Here is a 21,949-nt window from a genome sequence, read left to right as displayed (position 1 = left end):
TATACCTCTCATTAAGAAATTTGTCAAATTGCGAGTGTTATGATCTCACGGTATTACGTATCGTTCCTACGTTAAACGAAATTACATAATGCGCTAAAATTTATGCCAGAAAAGGGAAATTCATAGAATGTCTGACGATCACAATAGGCAAAGGAGGGGATAAGCGTACTCTCGTCGATTGCTTCGACAATCATTCGTGTCCTGAACTCAGCTAAGTGATGATCCGTATAGAGACTCAATATTTAATAGGTCTCAATAGAATCTTACTGCTCGCTATTGGCTTGTGGCCATATCAACAATCCAGACTCACTCAATTTCAATTTAATCTTCTCTTTGCTATTTTGATGACGAGTATTATATTTCAAGTAAGAAGCAATATAACACACAATAACACACATTATTGTACGATGAATTAATACATAACAATCCTTCACAAATAATAATTTATATCACTCTATATTATCTATAGTATAATTATTTATAATTATATATATTTATGTAATTTATAAATAAATATAATTACAGTTGACAACATTTATAACAACATTAAAATATACTTCAGATTTCATCGCCATGGTTCTGTCTTCCGTATCTTTTTTTATTATTTGTATGATAATATATTACTCATTTCGTGTTAATATCAAAGTTGTAAGTTCATAGTTTGGGATATCTGTTAAATTTTTATTATTAAAAAAATATTTCTCAATATATTGATATATGTATACAAAAATAAAAGTATACAAAGATAGCATATAAAGTTACTGAAATTACAGGTAAAGAAGTTGTTGATACAACTTCAGCACGTATGTAACGAATTAAGAGATAAAAACGAAATCGTTATTATAGAAAAATATGGCTATATTGCGAAATGTTATACGGTTGCACTTACGGGTAAGATAATATTTTTATATTTTTACATATAATTATGTTTTCCTAATTAACACATAAGTTATCAAGATTTTATTTAAAAAAAAAATCGAATTTGACAGATTCCACTTCTAAACTAGTAGAGTAAACCGGGGACAAAAGTAACATTGTGAGTTTAAGATTTTATAACAGTTAAAATATAATATCTACGTAAAAAAGACTTGTACCTTTAGATGTAGAATTTATTTGACTACAAAATTTTCTTGTGCTGAATTCAGTAATGTAACTAGGAAAAAATTTATTATTGTTTAAAGAATATGAGGAATACTGTTACAACCGTCCCAACTCCGGGGACAATTGTAACAGCAGAGGGGAACGATTGTACCACATCATCTATAAACAAAATAATGGTTATTTAGTAGGTTTAATTAATCAATCTTACGAATTTTCTATAAGAAATGCAACTTTAATGATAAGATAATTTGTTACATGACAATATCAGTATTTTTACATTATAGCAAACAAAAACTAATAATACTGTTTTCTCAACTGAAAGACTATTTATAATCATATATTTTTAAAGGGTTAGGTTAAGTTGAAGTTGTCCCCGAGCAACGGGGACAATTGTAAAGCTACAACTGTCCCCAGGCATTGATGTTACAATTGTCCCCTAATGATATTTTATGATTCGAAGTAAATTTTTTACATAAATATCTAGATGAAAGTCAATCGTATTATGCAAATCATCAATATAAATAATCACTAAAACATATAAAAATAAAACTTTATACCTTCGGCATAAAGAAAGAAAAATATTTCAGATTTTATGCACGTAAGAAAACTTACTTCAGGAAGGAAAAAGTAACTTCTTCTCCTGCGCACGTGCACGTTTCGCGAGGGGCGGCAATGAACTAAGGAACAAATGCCGCTCTATCTAGCGGATCTCGCCTCGCGGTCATACACACGTACCTTTCACAATTGTCGGTTAACTTTTTATCTTAGATTAACTCACTCTTAGTCTCCTTCTAACGTTCCCCTTAGAAAGAGACGAAGAATGTGTTAATCTAAGATTAAAAGTTAACCGACACTTGTGAAACTGGGCCTTATAGTTTAAGAAATATTCACGATGTTACAACTGTACCCTGTTACTTTTGTCCCCGGTCTACCCTACTATAAGTTCTTTATACAATCTTTGCATATATAATATACTATTTAAATTTATTTGTGGCATATACTTTTGATGTATTTATGTAATGATTATACATATATTTATAGTAGCAAACGTGTTTCTAATAAAATTACGAATAGCTATCGATTGCGCAATAAATACTGAATATGATAGTTTAACTAAAAAATATTAATATTTTGTAATGTGTAGGGTAGTTCGAAAATAAGTTTTGCGAGTCTGTATTCAACAAAAATTTTTATTCTGTATCTAATACATTATTAATTGTAGGAGATACATTTTTATATTACTTTTCAACATAAGCGACATTAAAATACACTTATTATATCGCTTCACAAGGTTGAAAAACCCTCTTTCGTAAAAGTATACGAATGAAGTTTCGAATCGCTTGTTTCACATCTTTGTTGTTGGTGAAACGCTGCCCTCCCAAAACCTTCTTCAAAACTCGGAAGAAGTGAAAGTCGCTGGGTGCAAGATCGCGACTTTTACTGTAGGGGGGGGGGGTGATCAAGGCGTTTGGTCATTCGATTAATTTTATTAAATTAAGGCACTCGGTCACTTCGGATTACTACTGCGCTCGCGAAAAGCATGCTTGCACGATCAAGGTTTAACATTATTACATACTGCAAGAAGAAGGATGCCAGTATCAGCACCTGGTATATTTTACTTCACAAGCCTACCGGCTTCAGAACTATACATACGCGAAACTTATTTTTAAGACTATCCCTCGTAGATATACTATATATGAAATAATTTGAAAGTTTTACATTACATAACAGAAATTTGAATATCAATTGTCTTCTAATATTTTTTAGTAACTGGTATATGCACAGTTAGTATTATAATTCAACTTTTGACTTTGTCTGATGATGTTCCATCGACGAACGTAACTCGACCACGTCGCATGCAACTCGTAACGGAATATTTTGTAGATCAGGAAAAATATTTCTTTTTAATTCTGCTACATACAAACACAGCAGTATGTATAGGCTTCACTGCGATGATAGCAACAGGAACAATGTTTATTGCATACTTTAAATTTATTTGTGGAATGTTTAAAATCTCCAGGTATAAAACAAATCTGAAATGGTGACAAAAATTTAAGTTGTGAATGAAACTGAACAAATATGAAAGAGTACGCGAAAACAATAAAATACCTTATTAAAAAATCACCTTATTTACAGTTATCGTATTGAACGCGCAGTGAAAATCAACATTCTGCAAAATATTACGTTGAAAAACAAAACTTTAAGATCTGAGGACTTAATTAGCGCTGTAGATATTCATCGGCAAGCCATACAGTTAGTATCCATATAATGATATATACGTGTTATATATGCAGTAACAAATTCTTATTTTTGAAGATTATCTAAACAGTTCGTGTCCAAATTTGTGATAATGTTCTTCTGTTTAGCATATGTGTTTGTAATTGCATTGTGTTTCAACTTTGTTCGAGTAAGTTTCGGATTTTATTCTTATATTTATTTTTAAACAGGCATTAGATATTTTATTACATATATACTTGAAAAATTATTGACTTTTATTAAAACTCGCGTATCGTAAAATGACAGTTAAAGGATAATTAAAATACAAAAAATTGATTGCAGTCGTAAGATTTGTATTTCAGATTTTTCAGATTGTGTTGACCAAACAAGCTGCTACGAAAATTATACTGCCTATACTATGTGCATCTATTAATATCTTATATTTGTTTATATCAAATTATCTTGGGCAAAATTTGACAGATTACAATAATTGCGTATTTGATACTGTGTAAGGAGCCTTTTCTCAAAATATAATTACAAGAAAGTCCATTTTACCTGTATTAAAAGTAAATAAGTACTAAACGTTATAAATATTATAACAATTAAAATAATGAAAATTGTTCGTAAACCTTCCTGCTTTTCTCTCAAATTATCAATTCTCGTCCTTATAATCATATATTTTCATAGATACAGAGTAGAATGGTACGTAACTCCTTTACACATCCAGAGAATCATACTCTTCTTGTTGCTAAAAGGCGCCAAAAATTATACTTTGAATATCGGATTTTTTACTCCATCTTTAGAGTGCTTTGCCATGGTAAGATACAAATTATGTATTAGTGCTTTTTTTTAGTATAGATAGTATATTAAAAATAAATATAGCAATAATAATGTTTTTGATCGCAGTTGGTGAAAGCATCAGTATCTTACTTTACTGTTGTACTATCTACACAGTGACAAGACAAAAATAAATTAAGTAAACCCATGAGACAGAAATATTTAAAAAAGATAAAACAGCATTTTTTATATTAAAAAAAAAATAGAAAGTTCTGTTTTTGATTATATAATTTAGCTTGAAGTTTTGCTAATTGACGAAAATCGAAAATATTCAATATTCGAATAATCTAACACATTAGAGACGTCAAATTTCCGCAAACGCATTAGGATTAGATATTGTACGTACATCAAATATTAATAAGTGATTTAGTTATTTTATGTGTAAAATTAGTTCAAATATATTAAACAGATTTTTCCTGTAGGTATATAGAATGTTATTAACACGAATAGGACATTGCCTTGATAAGTAATTAGTTATTACTAATATGTTTTAATATGTTTATGTAAATAATAAGGTTCAAATATTTTAGTATTAAGTAAATACATATTAAAAAAGTTAAAGATAAAAGAAAAGAAAATATATCTAGTATAATAGTTATTTGTGCAACAAGTGCTGGAAGATGAAAATTCACGGGTGCGGAGTTGACGCACGAGCCGAAGGCGAGTGCGGTCACCGCACCCGGGAATTTTCAACTTCACGCACGTGTTGCATACCCTATTTTATGTTGCAAGTGCGTGGAAAGTGGCCTATCACGCACGCGTCGCGTGCGTAATGGGCCACTTTCCATGCACGTGTGACATAAAATAATATTATTACGACACTTTGATAATAATATATCTAATACCTACTCAACTGTGTGCGTGTGTCAATCATACGCTGTTTATCAATTAAAAATATTTATAATTATAATAATATTTTATGTGTGACATATAAAGATATTATTATTGATCTAATCACCGTGTTTAAAAATGACAGGAATTGTATTAATTAAGATCGATACTGAAGAAGCCAAAATTGGAAGATATTCAATTTAAAGACGAAACGTATCTTGCGAGAGCGCATACGAGAATGAAGTTATTGCGGCGAAAAAGGGGATATGCGCTTGCGTGACTTTTGTCCTCTCTAAACTTTTTTTTCTTTTTATTAAAAGAAGATATTCGCTGAAGTTGATGTCGGATGTAAAATCGCGCTACTTATACAAATGACAAAAATGCGACTATGCTATTCTTATTTTAGAATTTCTTTCACAAGTGGTTTACTTTTTATGAGAGAAAAATGACTGTTAAATTTCTCTTCGCGTAAAATCGATATAGTGCAAAGGTATATCTCTCATTAAGAAATTTGTCAAATTGCGAGTGTTATGATCTCACGGTATTATGTATCGTTCCTACGTTAAAATAAGAAGTTCTAAAATAAGAATAGCATAGTCGCATTTTTGTCATTTGTATAAGTAGCGCGATTTTACATCCGACATCAACTTCAGCGAATATCTTCTTTTAATAAAAAGAAAAAAAAAGTTTAGAGAGGACATCGTTAAACGAAATTACATAATGCGTTAAAATTTATGCCAGAAGAGAAACCTTCATAGAATGTTTGATCGATCACAATAGGCAAAGGAGGGGAGCGTACTCTCGTCGATTGCTTCGACAATCATTCGTGTCCTGGACTCAGCTAAGTGATGATCCGTATAGAGACTCAATTTTTAATAGGTCTCAATAGAATCTTACTACTCGCTATTGGCTTGTGGCCATATCAACAATCCAGACTCACTCAATTTCAATTTAATCTTTTCTTTACTATTTTGATGACGTGTATTATATTTCAGGTAAGAAGCAACGTAACACACAATAACATTATTGTACGATGAATTAACACATAACAATTCTTCACTAACAAATAATACCCAAGTAGCACAGCAAGTCACAATAAAATCAAAATGACGTCAAAATGATGGTAAAATGATAAAAAATCGTCATTTTGCAGTCATTTTGACATCATTTTGACTTTATTGTGACTTGCTGTGCTACTTGGGTAATTTATATCAATTTATATTATCTAGTATAATTATTTATAATTATATATGTTTATGTAATTTATAAACAAATATAATTACAGTTGACAACATTTATAACAGCATTAAAATATACTTCAGATCTCGTCGTCGCAGTTCTCTCTCCTACATCTTTTTTAACTGTTTTTATAATAATATATCTCGCATTTCGTGTTAATATTGAAACTGTAAGTTCATTAGTGGTAACTGTAAAACTTTTATGTTAAAAAATATTTCCAAGAAAAAAAAGTGTTATATATACAAAGGTGGCATATAAGTTACTGAAATAACAGGTAAAAGAATTGTTGATACAACTTCAGCACGTATGTAACGAATTAAGAGATAAAAACGAAATCGCTATTATAGAAAAATATGGCTACATCTCGAAATGTTATACGGTTGCACTTATAGGTAAGATAATAATACATATAATTTATCAAAATTTTAGTCAAAGAAATTGACTATGATAGATTACCATAAATTCTTTATATATCTTTGGATATACTGTAGTATAACCATTTGAATTTATTTTTTGTATACGTACATACTTTTGATGTATTTATGTGATAATTATACATATATGTATAGTAATAAACGTGTTTCTATGTCTACATTCAATGAAATTATGAATAGCTATATCAATTGCGCAATAAATATTGATGAAAGTTAAAAAATATTAATATTTTGTAACTTATGTAGACATGCTAATTTGAAAGTTCTACGTTATACAATAGAAATTCAAATATTAAATTATTTTCTAATATTTTTTAGTAGCTGGTATCTGCGCATCTCTTAATTTTATTCAATTTTGGACTTTGTCTGATGATGTTCTATCAACGAATGTAACTCGATCACATTGCATGCAATTTGTAACGGAATATTTTGTTGATCAGGAAAAATATTTCTTTTTAATTCTACTACATATTAATATAGCATTCAGTATAGGTGGAACTGCGATGATAGCAACAGGAGCAATGGGTATTGCATTTTTTAAATTTTTCTGTGGAATGTTTCAAATATCCAGGTATAAAATAAACGTAAAATGCCAGGAAAATTTAAGTTGCAGACAAAACTGTGTTGAAAAAATGTGTAGAATTTACGTTGCGCAAACAAAGAAATACGTTATTAAAAAACCATATTATTTACAGTTATCGTATTGAACGCGCAGTGAAAATCATTCAGCAAAATATTACATTAAAAAACAAAATTTTAAAATCTGAAGATTTAATTAGCGCTATAGATCTTCATCGACAAGTCATAAGGTTAGTATCCATAAGTATGTATAATAGTATATACATGTAATATACGTAGTAACAACAAATTCTTATTTTTAAAGATTATCCAAATACTTTATATCCAAATTTGAGATAATGTTCTTCTGTTTAGCACATATATTTGTAATTTCATTATGTTTCAACTTTGCCCATGTAAGTTTCAGAGATTTTATTCTTATATTTATTTTATTTCTTGAACAGGTATTAGACATTTCATAACATTAACTTGAGAAATTTATGCTACATGAGAAAATTTTATTGATACTTCTTATTAATCAAACTTGCGTAGCAATTTTATATAAATCGATATTAAGAACAATTATGGTGTAAAAAATTGATTGCAGTCGTGAGATTTGTATTTCAGATCTTTCAGATTGTGTTATCCGAGCAAGCTACTAAAAAAGCTTTATGGCCTATGATGTTTGCAGCTAGTAATATTCTATATCTTTTTATATCGAATTCTCTTGGACAAAATATGACGGATCACAATAATTACGTTTTTGATACTGTGTAAGAAGCTTTCTCACGATATATGTATAATTACAAAAAGATTTATTTTACAGTTTGCTATCTAAAGTAAACAAGTAAAGAAAGTAAAGAAGTTAATACTTCACAAGTATTGTAATTATTAATGTAAAATGATGAACAATATTCGTAAATCTTTCTACTTTTCTCTTAAATTTTCTATTCTCGTCCTTATAATTTTTATAATAGATACAGAGTAGAATGGTACGTAACTCCTTTACACATCCAGAGAATCATACTCTTCTTATTGTTGAAAGGCGCTAAAATTTTTACTATGAATGTCGGTGGATTGTTTACTCCATCTTTAGAGTGCTTTGCCATGGTAAGAATCATGTACTCTCTAAATCTGAATCAGTGACTATTCACTGATTCAGATTTAGAGAGTAGTGCTTTTTTTTAGACTATATTAGATAGTATATTAAAAACAAGTGTAACAATAATAATGTTTTTGATTGCAGTTGGTGAAAGCATCGGTATCTTACTTTACTGTTATATTATCTACACAGTGACGAGACAAATATAAATCAAGTAAGCACATGAAAAAACTGTATTTTTGAAGAAGATAAATTAGCATTTTATATTTAGAAAACAGAAAATTCGGTAAATATGCAGATTACTGGTGTTATCCACGATGTCTTCACATATGTGATCCAGAACATAAAACATAAACTCACAAGAAGCTTTAGTCGGCGATCATTATTTATTAAAAAGTTACTAACAAAAAAAGTTGCAGCAGCTAAATTTATTAAGTAATTTCTACAAATATTATTCACGTGTCAGTTTATAGAAGTAAGCCATGATATTGAAAAACATATCGAGACCTTGATTCGGATGCGAAATGTAGTTTATCATTGTATGGTCCCACATGGGTTTCCAACTTTCCACGCGAAATAAGGTTTATCCCACACCGTCCGGTGCTTACAGTGTACTTCCATCTCCAAAAAATCTAATCTAACCCAATCCTACTCTAATTGTAACTTTTTTATTAATAACTTTTTAATAAACAATGACTGCCGGCAAAAATCTTTTGAACATTGCTCAAGGATATATAACTAACAATATATGTTAAGATCAAAAACATTGGAGGTGGGATTAATAATTTAAATATTTACTCAAAATTTTATTTTTGACTATGTAATTTAGCTTGTGCGAAGTTTCGCTACTAAAGAAAATCGAAAACGTTTAATATTTAAATATTTTAACGCATAAGACGTCAATTATTTGCAAATGCATTAGGATTATATATTGTACGTATTGTATGCACATCAAGTATGGACAAAGAAATTTAATTCTCAGACAGTACACATGTCTAAAAGACGTCGTAAAGACATCTTTTAGACATACGTGTCTAAAAGACATCTTAAAGATATCTTTATGACGTTTTTTCGACATACATGCTGTCTAAGTTATTTTATATGCAACTAGCTTGATACACCCGTGCTTCGCTACGGTATGCGAAGGATTTTATAATTCACCTCCGAATTTAGATTTGCCCCTTTAGGGATTGATTAGGGCAAAATCTTGAATTATCTTTTTAAGCACTTGTACGAGTAACTTTTGTAAGCAAAAACCAAGTCGATATCTCATCGGGCCTAAAAGATATTGAGAAATCCGTGAAAACACGTTTTACCCTTTTTCACCCTGTTAGGGCTCGAATTTCTAAAAATCCCTTCTTAGTGGGTGCTTATGTCATGGAAGGAATATATTCCTCGAATTTCATGTTTCTAGGTTTAAGGGTTTGGGCTGGGCATTGATGAGTCAGTCGGAACATTGAATTATATATATATATATATTAGATATAGATATCAGTTCAAATATATTCGATAGACTTTTCCCGTATATGATGTTATTAGCACACTGAGAAAAAATCTTCTGGATTTTAATAAATATTAGTTTGCATACAACTGTGACTCTATTTACTAAAATGAAGAAAATTTTCCTTTTTATTAGTATATGTGTATTCACTAGGAAAAAAAATATACTAATAAAAAGAAAAATTTTCTTTATTTTAATAAATGGAGTCACAATTGTATGCAAACTAATGTTTACTAAAATCCAGAACATTTTTTTCTTAGTGCACGAATTGGACATTACCTTGATAAGTAATAAATTATTGTTATATTTTAATATTAATATATTTTAATAATATATTTTAATGTCTATATAAATAACAAGGTTCAAATATTTTAGATATAAAAAAATTAAAGATAATTAAAAGGGAGAACATGTCTGGTATAAAATAATATTATTTGATAGGTAACATGATATTTAATACCTGCTCAACTGTGTGTGTGTGTGTGTGTGTCAATCGTACGCTGTTTATCAATTAAAAATATCTATAATTATAATAATATTTTATAGCATATAAAGATATTATCATTGATCTAATCACTATGTTTAAAAATGACATGAATAGTATTAATTAAGATCGGTACTGAAGAAGTCAAGGTTGGAGGATATTCGATTCAAAGACAAAACGTATCTTGCGAGAGTACATACGGGAATGAAGTTATTGCAGTGATAAAGAGGATATGCGCTTGCGTGACTTTTGTTCTCTCATAACCATCTTTTTTTTTTTTTTATTAAAAGAAGATATTTGTTCAAGTTTCCATGATGGCAGATCGATACCGTAATCATAATTATCGTAATTCTTATTGCAAAAAACGCTGTTAAAATATGAATAAGTTTCTGATCCTACGATGGCAATTTGTATAGCCTTACATTATGCAAATTATGGCATTCACGCTAAAATTTACATATAAGAGAGAATATTTAGTCGATCAATAGAAAAGAAGAAGGGATAATCGTACTCGTCGATTTTTTCGTAATCAGTCGCATGCCGGACGTTGCAAAGGAATGATTCCTTTAGAAATTCAGTATTTTAGCTTCAATAGAATTCTATTGCTTGTGATCGGTTTGTGGCCCTATCAACAATCTAAATTGACACGATTGCAGTTTATTTGCTTCTCTACTATTTTGACAGCGGGTGTTATATTTCAGGTAAGAATAGAGTATATAACTAATAATATTATATGAAGTTACCGCTTCACTATGAAATAGTTCATAATTATAAATAAAATTATTACCGGTAGTTAACAACGCTAATGACATCAAAATGTACGTCAAATCTCGTCAGGGTTCTATCTTCCGCATCTTTATTTATTGTTTCCTTAATAAAATACAACTCATTCTGTATTAACATCGAAGCTGTAAGTTTATAAGAGTATGTGTTCCGCAGTATAATCATTTGTGATGTCTATTGAATTATTATTATATATTAGAAACTATTATCATACATAGTTTTATACAGAGACAATATATAAAATTATTGGAATAACAGGTAAAAGATTTACTGATGCAATTTCAACATATATGTAGTCAATTAAAAGATAAAAACGAAGTTGCTATCATAGAAGAATATAGTTGCAGTGCAAGACGTTATACAATTATACTTACAAGTAAAACAATATACTTCTAGATCTATGCTTAAAATTATTATTTAACGATAAGATATGAATACTTCAAAGTCGATTTCGACAAATTATGATATATTTTTCCATACTTTTATATTACACAAATCTACTAAAGTATTTGCCGTATATATGCGTTTACAATGATTAGTAACACATTAGTGACATATTGTACAAATTGCATAATGTGAATTGCAATTGTATGTACAAATTAATAGAAATAATAAAGTAGTTCTAAATAGAAATCAATTATAAATGAGTTAACAAAATAATATAAAATTTTATATATAATTTTATATATAACAATATAAATTTTATATATGTATGTGCGCGTATTAAACACTATAGATCTTGATAAGCATATACGGTAAAAATTTTAACGACAAAAATGTTTTTTTTTGATATTTTTTAGTATTTGCTGTTAGCACCGCATTTGTCATTATTACCAGCCAATATTGGTTGAATACTCTTGTCGTTTTACCGAAAAACGTATCTCAATTACGTCATCTGCCAATTATGATGGAATATTTTATCGATCAGGAAAAGTATTTCTATTTGATTCTGCTGCACTTCAGTGCAGTAATTTGCGTCGGGTGGGCTTCGATATTAGCAATAGGAACAATGCTCATTACATTGATGCAGTGTATCTGTGGAATGTTTAGAATTGCTTGGTACGAAAATAGACGTAGGAACGATTACAATAATTTGAATTGTAACCAAAATTTGTTATCATTAAACAACATAATGTGTTAAAAAATAATTGTGTAAAAGTGTGGTTTTAGCTGAAAAACTGTCATTCAGTGTGTTGCTGTATAATTATGACACAAACATTTACAGCTATCGTATCAAGCATGCAATAAATATCAACATTCGACAAAATATTACGCTGAAAAATAAAATCTTAATGACTGAGGGCATAATTTGTGCTGTCGACATTCACCGACAAGCTATGAAGTTTGTATTCACGTCCATAAATATATACATTTAATATGTTTGGTAATATATTTTTGTTTTTGAAGATTGTCCAAACACTTGCTGTCCACATTCGAGATAATGATGTTTTGTTTAATAGTGTGTGGCGTGGCTTGCTTAACTCTAAATCTATTTCAAGTATGTTTTCTATTTTGTGTTATGATGTACGTTCGGTAATTATATATATTAATATGTACTATTCAGTACGTATAGCAAGAATCGACAAACTGATGCCAGAGTTATAAACCTTCAATAACAATTATTATATAAATAAATTAGAAATGACGAATCCCCAAAACTTTAGATACCTAACTGTACATATACTACATATCATTAAAATAAAAATCACGAGTAGAGAAGATGCATATTGTATTATAAAATTCAGTGTTGAAGATATAACAATAACATAAGTTTTCTGATATTTTTCAAATAATATCGCTAATCTACATATTCTTTAGACAGTCTTTGTATTATATTTTATACCCCTCTTGTGCTATTTCTCATTAATCAAAGCAAACTGCAAAGCAATTTTCCAATTCTATATAATATATTTTTATCCTTAGTTTTAAGAAAATAGCTTTATAAAAAAAAACGAAGTTTACACTGCGTATTATTTATAGATTAATAGTATTAATAGATAGTATTAAGAAGTATATATAAAAAAGATCGACAATTTCCATAAAATTTGTATATTAGATTTTTCAGATTGCTTCATCTGAAAATAATGTCGAGGAATTTTTTTTCCCGCTGCTATGTGTATCTGTCAGTATTATATATATGTTTATAGCCAACTATATTGGGCAGGATATAATAGATCACAATAATGATGTCCTTTTTACTGCGTAAGAAACATTTCATGAGATAGATATAAACGTTTGCTCTTTAACCCGTTGTGGTCACACTTCCTAAAAATAACGTAGTGGTCACACGGGGTCCAATGGACCCCACAACAGTTGCCATTTGCGTTCTTTTTGATGTATCGACTCAAACCTTGAACTGGAATTTAGTTTATGTGACTTCCTCTTTATAATCCAATAATTTAAAAAATTTTTTTATGTTGAAAAAACGCGAGAAAAAATTTTTTTTTCGAGAAATTTGACTTTTTTCACAAAAATATTTATCAAAATTTTTTGAGATAGAGCAAAAAAACTTCTTGCGTTTTACTCTCAAAATAGTATACTTAAAAAAAAGCCTGGGGTCCACTGGACCTCATGTGACCACAACGGATTAAGAATGAATATCAGATTTAGAATATAGTTGTAGAACAAAATTCGAGTACATGCTAAAAGTAATAAATTTTTTAAATCAATTAGCAATTCGTTATCTATGTACAAATTTATAGGTATAACGTTCAGTGGTATAGAGCCCCGTTACATATACAAAGAATGATACTATTTCTATTACAAAGAGTAACCAAGGAGTTTACTTTGAATGTTGGTGGATTATTTAGTGCATCTATAGAATGTTTTGCCACGGTAAGATGATATAGAATATCTCAAAACCATTTTAGAAATAATTGTTATGAAAAGAAACGTTCTTAATTACAGCTGGTTAAATCTTCGGTATCTTACTTTACTGTTATATATTCTACACGATGATGAAGCAAGTGTGAATTCGGTAACAGCATGGTGAGAGCGTAATTAATCAAGAAGCAACATATTCATATTTAGAAAATACAAATTTTTTGAAAATGCAGTTTAGATATTTATAAAAAACTGTTATGAAAGATAATAGAAGGTAAAAATTATTCAAATCAAGATATTATAGTACATCAGGTATCTTTGGTGCATTGAAATCATAGATTTTGTTTCCACTCTACTGTAAATAAAAACAAAAAAAAAATATATATTTATTCTACTTTGCTTCCAAACATGATATTTTATTGCGCAATTTTAATTAAACATTAAATACTAATCTTATATATTTCATTGAGTATCAATGATTATATACAGAGTGTTTTCGGACATTTGCGACAAATTTAAAAGGGTATTAGATCTTGGTAAATTGAACAATTTTTGTTAAGTAACCCATGTCCGGCAACGTCTTCTTAGTGATCCATCTACATATTATAATGTTAATCGTAGCGTTCCGCGCTCGTCGTAACAGCTTTATTTGGCCCCTGACATTCTGTTTCGCCATTTGCTGTTGTGCAACACAACTTTATAACGCATTACGATTTTATATATACACACCACACATTTACGATAGCTTCTTTCCTTACGACCACGATTGCTTATGATTTATGATTAAAGCGTTACAATAGATTGAGGCGGCGCTATAGGTTCTGTTGAACATTATTGACGGTTGCGTATTCTTGCCCCCGCCGGATATTTGCCGTGCCTTAATTTTTTCTTATATAGGGGCATGTCAAAAGTTTAGTGTACACGATATAATTTATATTATAATTGTTTAGTTACGACTATAAAATATTTTCTATATTATTATTATCTGCACAAACTGCAATTAGTAATTTAGAAATTCTACGTTATTGTTTGCAGTTTACAGCACTTGTAAGTTCAAAATGTACTTCCGACCTTATCATTAAGGGGTTACACCACTGTAGCTGCCCATTTTCTTTGGTATTTTATTTTTAGAAAAGAATAAAATATATGGTTAAAAGAACTTTTAGGCTTTATTAGACATATATTAAAGTATGTAAAAAAAATTTTTTATTTGTTAAAAAAATACAAAATGACGTCGCACGAGGCGCTATAGCACTACTCCGCGGCACGCAGTATAAGTCCAACAATTTTCATTTTATTCACTCCATTTTGACCATATCTTTAAAATAACATTTCGAAGAGAAATACGTACGAGATTTTCGATAAGTTAATTCTAACATTATTTATTAACAAATGACTGCCCCTTTTTTTTGTCAAATATTGAACTGTTTACTTCAAATGCTCGCCAATCACACAAAAATTAATATTTTCAAAATCCCCTACGTATTTCTCTAGCTAAACTCATGTAGATTAAGAGAAAATTTTTTGTTTTTTTTTAGATTCAAAATTGCGTCAGTCATACTGCGTGCCGCAGAGCGCGACATGCCTCGCGAAAATGGCTGCAGCGTCGCCATTTTGTACTATTATTGAATAAATATTTTTTTTTTGAACACTTAAAAACATGATTAATTACATCCTTGAATATTATTATACTCTTACTTTTCCTTCCATAAAAAAAAATCGCAAAAAAACGCTTTATTTTAGACTTCTACAGTGGTGTAACCCCTTAAGGTTGTTTTTGTATCATACTTTTTAAAATTATTTTTATAATAAAAAAATACATCGCGTTCGCTGTTAATATCGACAATGTAAGTTGATAATTTATGATATATTTGTCTTTTTATTCAAGTAGACATTTCTACAATACAACTAGCAATTTAAATAATGACATGGGATAGATACGATGTTCAATGGTATATGGTTTCGTTACATGTACAAAAATTAATACTTTTTCTAGTGCAAAGAGGCGCCAAAAATTTTACTTTGGCTGTGGATGAACTATTTATTGGATTATTAGAGTGTTTCGCCACGGTAAGAATCTTTTCTTATATATTATTATATATTATGCATCAAAATATATATATATATATATATATATATATATATATATATATATATATACTAGCTGGTTACCCGGGCTTCGACCCGGAGGACACATGTAATAAGACACGCAAATAGTCTTTCTCTCTCTCAAATGCTATAAATTGAAAAATATTACTTTTTTATCGACTGAAGTTCAATTCTGTTGTATACAATTTGAGATTTACTCAATTATTTCCTAAAAAATTAAAAAAATTTCGTAACCGATTTCCAAAAAGATACCGGTTCCCAAAAAGATTGGTAACGAAAAACTATACAGTTTATAGCACTTCCCGGGAAATTCTACCCCTGTTTTATATACAATTCTTTAAAATTCGATCAATTATTTCCCGAAAAATTCGAAAAACTTCTGATACCGATTCCCAAAAAGATCGGTAACGAAAAATTATGTACTTTATAGCACTCCCCGGGAAATTCTACCCCTACTTTGTATGTACAATTCTTTGAGATTTGATCATTCGGAACCGGTTCCCAAAAAAAATCGGTAACAAAAAATAGTACACTTTATAGCATTCCCTGGGAAATTCTACCCCTACTTCATGTATAATTTTTTGAGATTCAATCAATTATGCCCCGAAAAATTGGAAAAATTAAAAAAACCGGTTTCCAAAAAAATCGGTAACAAAAACTATACACATCATAGCGCTCCCCGTAAAATTCTACCCCTACTTCATATACAATTCTTTAAAATTCGGTCAATAAATTCCCGAAAAATTAAAAAAATTTTGGTACTAGCTTCCAAAAAAATCGGTAACGAAAAACTATACACATCATGACATTCCCCGGAAAATTTTACCCCTATTTTATATACTTTTGTTAAAAATTCGGTCGAATAGTTTAAGAGTGTATAAAGAACAGACATACAGACATACAGACATACAGACATTCTATTTTATATATATAGATATATATATTGCCACAGGAAAGTTTACTACTACATAAATGAGAAATTTTAATATTGGTATCTTCAAACGTCAAATTTCAATTTTTTGTGATGTATTACATATAGAAATATGTATTACAGAAAATAATTAAAATAGGAGTAAAAACAGGAATATAATCAATTAGAATCAAAAGCCATGCGATCCAAGCTTAGGTCTTTGACAGCCTTATATTAGTTTCTGTATACATATATGTCTATATGGCTTTTCATTGTAATCATTCTATCATGGCTTTTGATTCTAATTGATTGTATATCGTTACGATCCTATTTCTCTTATTAAACAGAAATATGTTTCTACTCTTTGAGAGAAGAATCTTATTATCTTCAACGACAACTTGAAATGTTCTTGAAGTGGTAGTGAAAGAATGAACGTTTTCCTAAAGATGAAACGCGTATCTTATGACAGCACAAATGTGAATGAAGCGAGAAGATTAAAATATCGGAAAGTGCTGAATACGCTTGCGCGGATCTCCTACGGTTTCTGCGCATGTCATTCTTTCAAGAGCGTTCTATTATTGTTTTTACAATAAAGAAAACACCCATTTTTCTACGCAATTACATCGATCGCTTAATCATAGACCTTACTCTGAGAAATTTAAAATGCGAGTGTTCCGATCTCACGACAGTATTATGTGCTGCATATACGAATGAAAAAGAAAATTGCACTAAAATTTACGCCAGAAAAGAGAAGGGATACCTAATCAATAAATACTAAAAGGAAGGAATAAAGATATTCTTTCTCTTCGCAGTTATGTTCTGGAGTTCATAGAGATATGATCTGCATTGAGACCCAATATTTCAGTCTTAACAGGATTCTTCTGCTCGTTATGGGTTTGTGGCCCTATAAACAATCAAAACTCGTCCGTCTTCACTTCATCTTTTTCCTCAGTATTTTGACAAGCGCTATTTTGTTTCAAGTAAGGTAATATTTTAATATTATTACTATATATAAAGTATAAGATAAGTTGTAACTAATTGATATTTCTAGTGATCTTTTACTAACACGTAATTTATATATTATAATTTATTTGTTTAATAATTAGAGTGATTATTTGACCAAACTGACGTTTAATATCGTAGTGTTACATTAATTCATTCGACGTTTCGACACTAGTTTTGTGTCCTTATCAAGAGTTTACTAAAACAACGAAGTCATGTTACGTAAAAAATATATCGCATAAGGAACAAAGAACGTAGAAAGGGAAATAAATACTTGTCCCATATTAAAGATTAACCGCACATAAATTTTTTTTGCAGTTTTAACACTTTGTCAAATTTCAATGTAAAGGATCCGCGATCCATCCTTAATTAATCGTGCGATGTAGCACCGAAACAATACATAACCAGAACAGAGACGTGCGAGAAACGTCGTTCCGAGTTGGAGGACGGAGTCTAACTAATTTATAAATACCGAATACGCGATTGGGTCACCGGAAAAGAAGGATTCTTCCGGTGACCCAATCGCGTATTCGGTATTTACAAATTAAAAAAAAAATAATTTTCTGTTATATTTTTCATATTTTATATTTTAACTATTCACGATGTTATTCGACCCCATGCTTTATTTTGTTTTGTTAGATCACTTGATAAGGACTCGAAGCCTGGGTTAAAACGTTGTGAAGTTTATGTATATTTTTTGCCAATTGTTGTCGATTTGAATATATTATTTTTGATTTACAAATTAGTTAGACTCCGTCCTCCGACTCGAAACGATGTTTCTCGCACGTCTCTGCTCCGGTTATGTATTGTTTCGGTGCTACATCGCACGATTAATTAAGGATGGATCGCGGATCCTTCACATTGAAATTTGACAGTGTTACAACTGCAAAAAAAATTCATGTGCGGCTAATCTTTAATATGGGACAGGTATTTATTTCCCTTTCTACGTTCTTTGTTCCTTGTGTGATATATTTTTTATGTAACATGACTTCGTTGTTTTAGTAAACTCTTGATAAGGACACAAAACTAGTGTCGAAACGTCGAATGAATTAATGTAACACTACGATATTAAACGTCAGTTTGGTCAAATAATCACTCTTGTTAATTTTCACTGACGAAGAAAATAATTTTATATCTGTTTAATAATTATTACATATTATCTATATTATAATCTATATATTATAATTATTTAAGTGCAAAATTTTTCATTTATTACATATGAAGATATTAATAAAAACATTATGTTTAAAAGTTGTGTAGTAAAAAGTGTAATACGTAACTGAATTACTGAATATCCAAAGAAATGATATTAGTCTTAATATATTAGTATTTTAATAAATTTATTGTTTTTAGTTTACTTCATTTTTGACTGTTAAATATACTTCCGACCTTGCCATTAAGGTTTTTTCTACTACACTTTTCTTTATTTTATTTCTAATAAAATACATCGCATTTGCTGTTAATATTGAAAACGTAAGTTGGCTATTATAACAGATATTTTCACTTCGTTTGTGCGTAATGCCTGTATACTATATACATATACATATGTATAGGTATACACTCACTTTTAATTTTTAATTTTATATATGTTTGTATATATGTTTATATTTCAAAAAAATATATATTTTAATAATTGGCCATTCTTTTTGAGATATCTTAAGTTAGTGTAATAAATTGTTGAACTGATAGATGAAAGATTTACTGACGCAACTTCAATATACATACAATGGTCTAAGAGATAAATATGAAAACATTATTATAGAAAAGTATAGTGACAACGGCAAATGGTACACGATTACACTCATTAGTAAGACAAATTTTTAATTTTACATTACAATACTTTCTATGTCACACGCATAATATAAAAAGCAATTTGAATAGTTTTACATGCAGAAATTTGTTTTTACATGAGAATTCTTTTATAACTGTTTGTAGTAGTTGCCATTTGTAGCGTATTTGCTCTTATTGTTGCCCAATTTTGGTCAAGTATCTACGACGTCGTTTTATCGAGAAACGTAACTGAATCTCGTCATTTGCTTATTACAACGGAATATTTTATCGATCCAGAAAAATATTTTTATTTAATCGTGTTGCATATATGTGCAGCTTTTTGCATAGGATGTACCGCGATGATAGCGATAGGAACGATGCTTATAGCATATCTCCAACATACTTGCGGAATGTTTAGGATCTCAAGGTATCGAACGAGAAGACTATAGAGAAGGTTAAAAAATTCAAAATTGTAAACAAAATTGTATAATTATTTTGGATAAATCTAAAGATAAAATTTACCTTTAGAAAGCAAAAGAGATGAGGTTATTTTTGATAAATGCATTCTTTATAGTTATCGTATTAAACGCGTAATGAAGATCAATATGCTGCAAAATATGACTTTAAAAAATGAGAATTTGATATTTAAAGAAATAATAAGTGCCATTGATATTCATCGGCAAGCTATGAAGTTAGTATATAAAATTATATCTACATAAAAATTATACATCAAGAATTATACAATATTTATTTATGTTTGAAGATTATCTGAGTTGTTGGTATCTAAATTTGAGATAATGCTGTTTTGCTTAATAGGAGTTGGAGTGATTTCTTTGAGCCTCAATCTTTTCCGAGTAAGTCTTACAATAGTTTTCTAAAAAAATATTTGAACGATGATATTTTATAATTTACAATTTAGTGTTAAAAAAAGAATGTTTTTTTTTTGATAAAAAATTAAAAATAAAAATTATCTTTTACAAACATTAATCGTAATTTTTATTATTTGAACAATTTAGTTTATTTCATTATTTGTATAATTTATATATAGCATATTTAATAGAATGAAGCAATTTGCTACCACAATAAATAATTGAGTATGTCCACGAAACTTGTGTATTAGATTTTTCAGATTAGGGAATCTGAAGATAACATCAACGAATTTTTATTTCCCGCTATATCCGTAATATCCTGTATTTTATACATGTTTATTTCCAACTATATCGGGCAAGATGTTATAAATCACACTGATCACGTATTCATTACTGCGTAAGAGATTTTTTCAATGAGATATTATTATATACAATATGTATATTTATATGCACATTTTATAAATATATATTTTATAATTTCAAAATAAACACTAGCACGTTATATACGTATAAATTAAACAAAATGTGCGGAATACTATTTATGTATTTTCTTTTCTTTTTCATTATCGATTTTTTAAATTTATTGGATTGGGACTTCATAGATACAGCATTCAATGGTATCTAGCTCCTTTACACATTCAAAAAATTATACTTTTTCTGTTGCAAAGAAACGCCAAAAACTTTACTTTGGGTGTCGGTGGATTGTTTATTGGATCGTTAGAATGTTTTGCGACGGTAAGAAAATAATGTGTCATGCATGTGTTGAAATATATGTATTTGATGTAAACGTAATATAAATGAACACATACTCAACAATATTATTCTTTATAGCTGGTGAAGGCTTCGGTATCTTACTTTACCGTTATGTATTCTGTACAGTAATAAGCAAAAAATAAAATCTAATTAAATAAGAATAAATATATATATAATAAATTAAAAATTCCTGATATTTTAATTTCATATTTTGTAAAATTAAGATATTTATAATGTTGAGTATTAATTAAAAGTATTGTTTATAAAACGTGAAACATTTCAAATGCAACAAAGATGTAAAATATCACACATAAAATTATTTAATCAAAGACGTCGCGTTAGAAATTGAATTAACGTTGCATTGTTTTTTTAAATTTAATTCTCTCTGTTAGAGATATATTTATGGACATTACTTTTAGACAAATAATTATTATCAGCATTAATATTTTTGCAACATTAAGATTGAATTTTTTGGTGATACATTCGTAGAATTATAAAAAGCACGAAAAAATAAACCTATTTCTACACTTTGATAGAGAAAGAAAAGAGAATTATATTACCTTCAACAACAACAACTTGAAACGTTTAATGGTTTCTAAGGATGAGGAGACAGACATTTTTCTTAC

General features: G+C 29.1%; 4 protein-coding genes across 35 annotated transcripts in view; 3 read left to right on the top strand and 1 right to left on the bottom strand.

The window, feature by feature from the left end:
• The window catches only part of LOC139815425 (non-structural maintenance of chromosomes element 3 homolog), a 233,773-nt gene that overhangs the window by 19,234 nt on the left and 192,590 nt on the right, over window positions 1-21,949 (bottom strand). The gene's annotated exons all lie outside the window — the stretch shown is intronic.
• Window positions 46-8,533, top strand: LOC139815300 (uncharacterized). 11 transcript variants are annotated; one of them, XM_071782165.1, is made up of 11 exons: window positions 4,284-4,493; window positions 4,578-4,621; window positions 5,132-5,981; window positions 6,272-6,394; window positions 6,500-6,617; window positions 7,140-7,230; window positions 7,355-7,468; window positions 7,543-7,633; window positions 7,845-7,990; window positions 8,195-8,327; window positions 8,464-8,533. In XM_071782165.1, the coding sequence occupies exons 3-11, from the start codon at window positions 5,835-5,837 to the stop codon at window positions 8,512-8,514; spliced, it is 1,014 nt and encodes a 337-aa protein (XP_071638266.1). In that variant the 5' UTR covers window positions 4,284-4,493; window positions 4,578-4,621; window positions 5,132-5,834; the 3' UTR covers window positions 8,515-8,533. The 11 variants fall into 11 exon arrangements, 5 of the variants coding, with proteins under 5 accessions (XP_071638279.1, XP_071638266.1, XP_071638250.1 ...); XM_071782149.1 differs by having other exon boundaries at window positions 6,981-7,230; XM_071782128.1 differs by having other exon boundaries at window positions 6,978-7,230.
• LOC139814854 (uncharacterized) lies at window positions 10,282-14,293 on the top strand. 3 transcript variants are annotated; one of them, XM_071781356.1, is made up of 9 exons: window positions 10,282-11,005; window positions 11,098-11,214; window positions 11,346-11,463; window positions 11,888-12,146; window positions 12,313-12,429; window positions 12,495-12,585; window positions 13,144-13,289; window positions 13,790-13,922; window positions 13,995-14,293. In XM_071781356.1, the coding sequence occupies exons 1-9, from the start codon at window positions 10,862-10,864 to the stop codon at window positions 14,043-14,045; spliced, it is 1,176 nt and encodes a 391-aa protein (XP_071637457.1). In that variant the 5' UTR covers window positions 10,282-10,861; the 3' UTR covers window positions 14,046-14,293. The 3 variants fall into 3 exon arrangements, with proteins under 3 accessions (XP_071637457.1, XP_071637449.1, XP_071637466.1); XM_071781348.1 differs by having other exon boundaries at window positions 12,247-12,429; XM_071781365.1 differs by lacking the exon at window positions 10,282-11,005 and having other exon boundaries at window positions 11,110-11,228; window positions 12,247-12,429.
• LOC139814632 (uncharacterized) lies at window positions 14,429-21,510 on the top strand. Of its 8 annotated transcripts, none has more exons than XM_071781088.1 (10): window positions 14,429-15,980; window positions 17,742-17,909; window positions 19,285-19,404; window positions 19,621-19,738; window positions 20,038-20,128; window positions 20,276-20,392; window positions 20,465-20,555; window positions 20,822-20,967; window positions 21,173-21,305; window positions 21,402-21,510. In XM_071781088.1, exons 1-10 carry the CDS (start codon window positions 15,834-15,836, stop codon window positions 21,450-21,452), a joined length of 1,182 nt encoding a protein of 393 aa, XP_071637189.1. In that variant the 5' UTR covers window positions 14,429-15,833; the 3' UTR covers window positions 21,453-21,510. The 8 variants fall into 8 exon arrangements, with proteins under 8 accessions (XP_071637189.1, XP_071637161.1, XP_071637152.1 ...); XM_071781060.1 differs by having other exon boundaries at window positions 19,867-20,128; window positions 21,239-21,305; XM_071781051.1 differs by having other exon boundaries at window positions 19,867-20,128.

Source organism: Temnothorax longispinosus, chromosome 1 (genome assembly GCF_030848805.1).
Source record: "Temnothorax longispinosus isolate EJ_2023e chromosome 1, Tlon_JGU_v1, whole genome shotgun sequence".
NCBI lineage: Eukaryota > Metazoa > Arthropoda > Insecta > Hymenoptera > Formicidae > Temnothorax > Temnothorax longispinosus.
The sequence above is the reverse complement of the archived record's forward strand: the minus strand, read 5'-3'. Positions and strand labels throughout refer to the sequence as shown.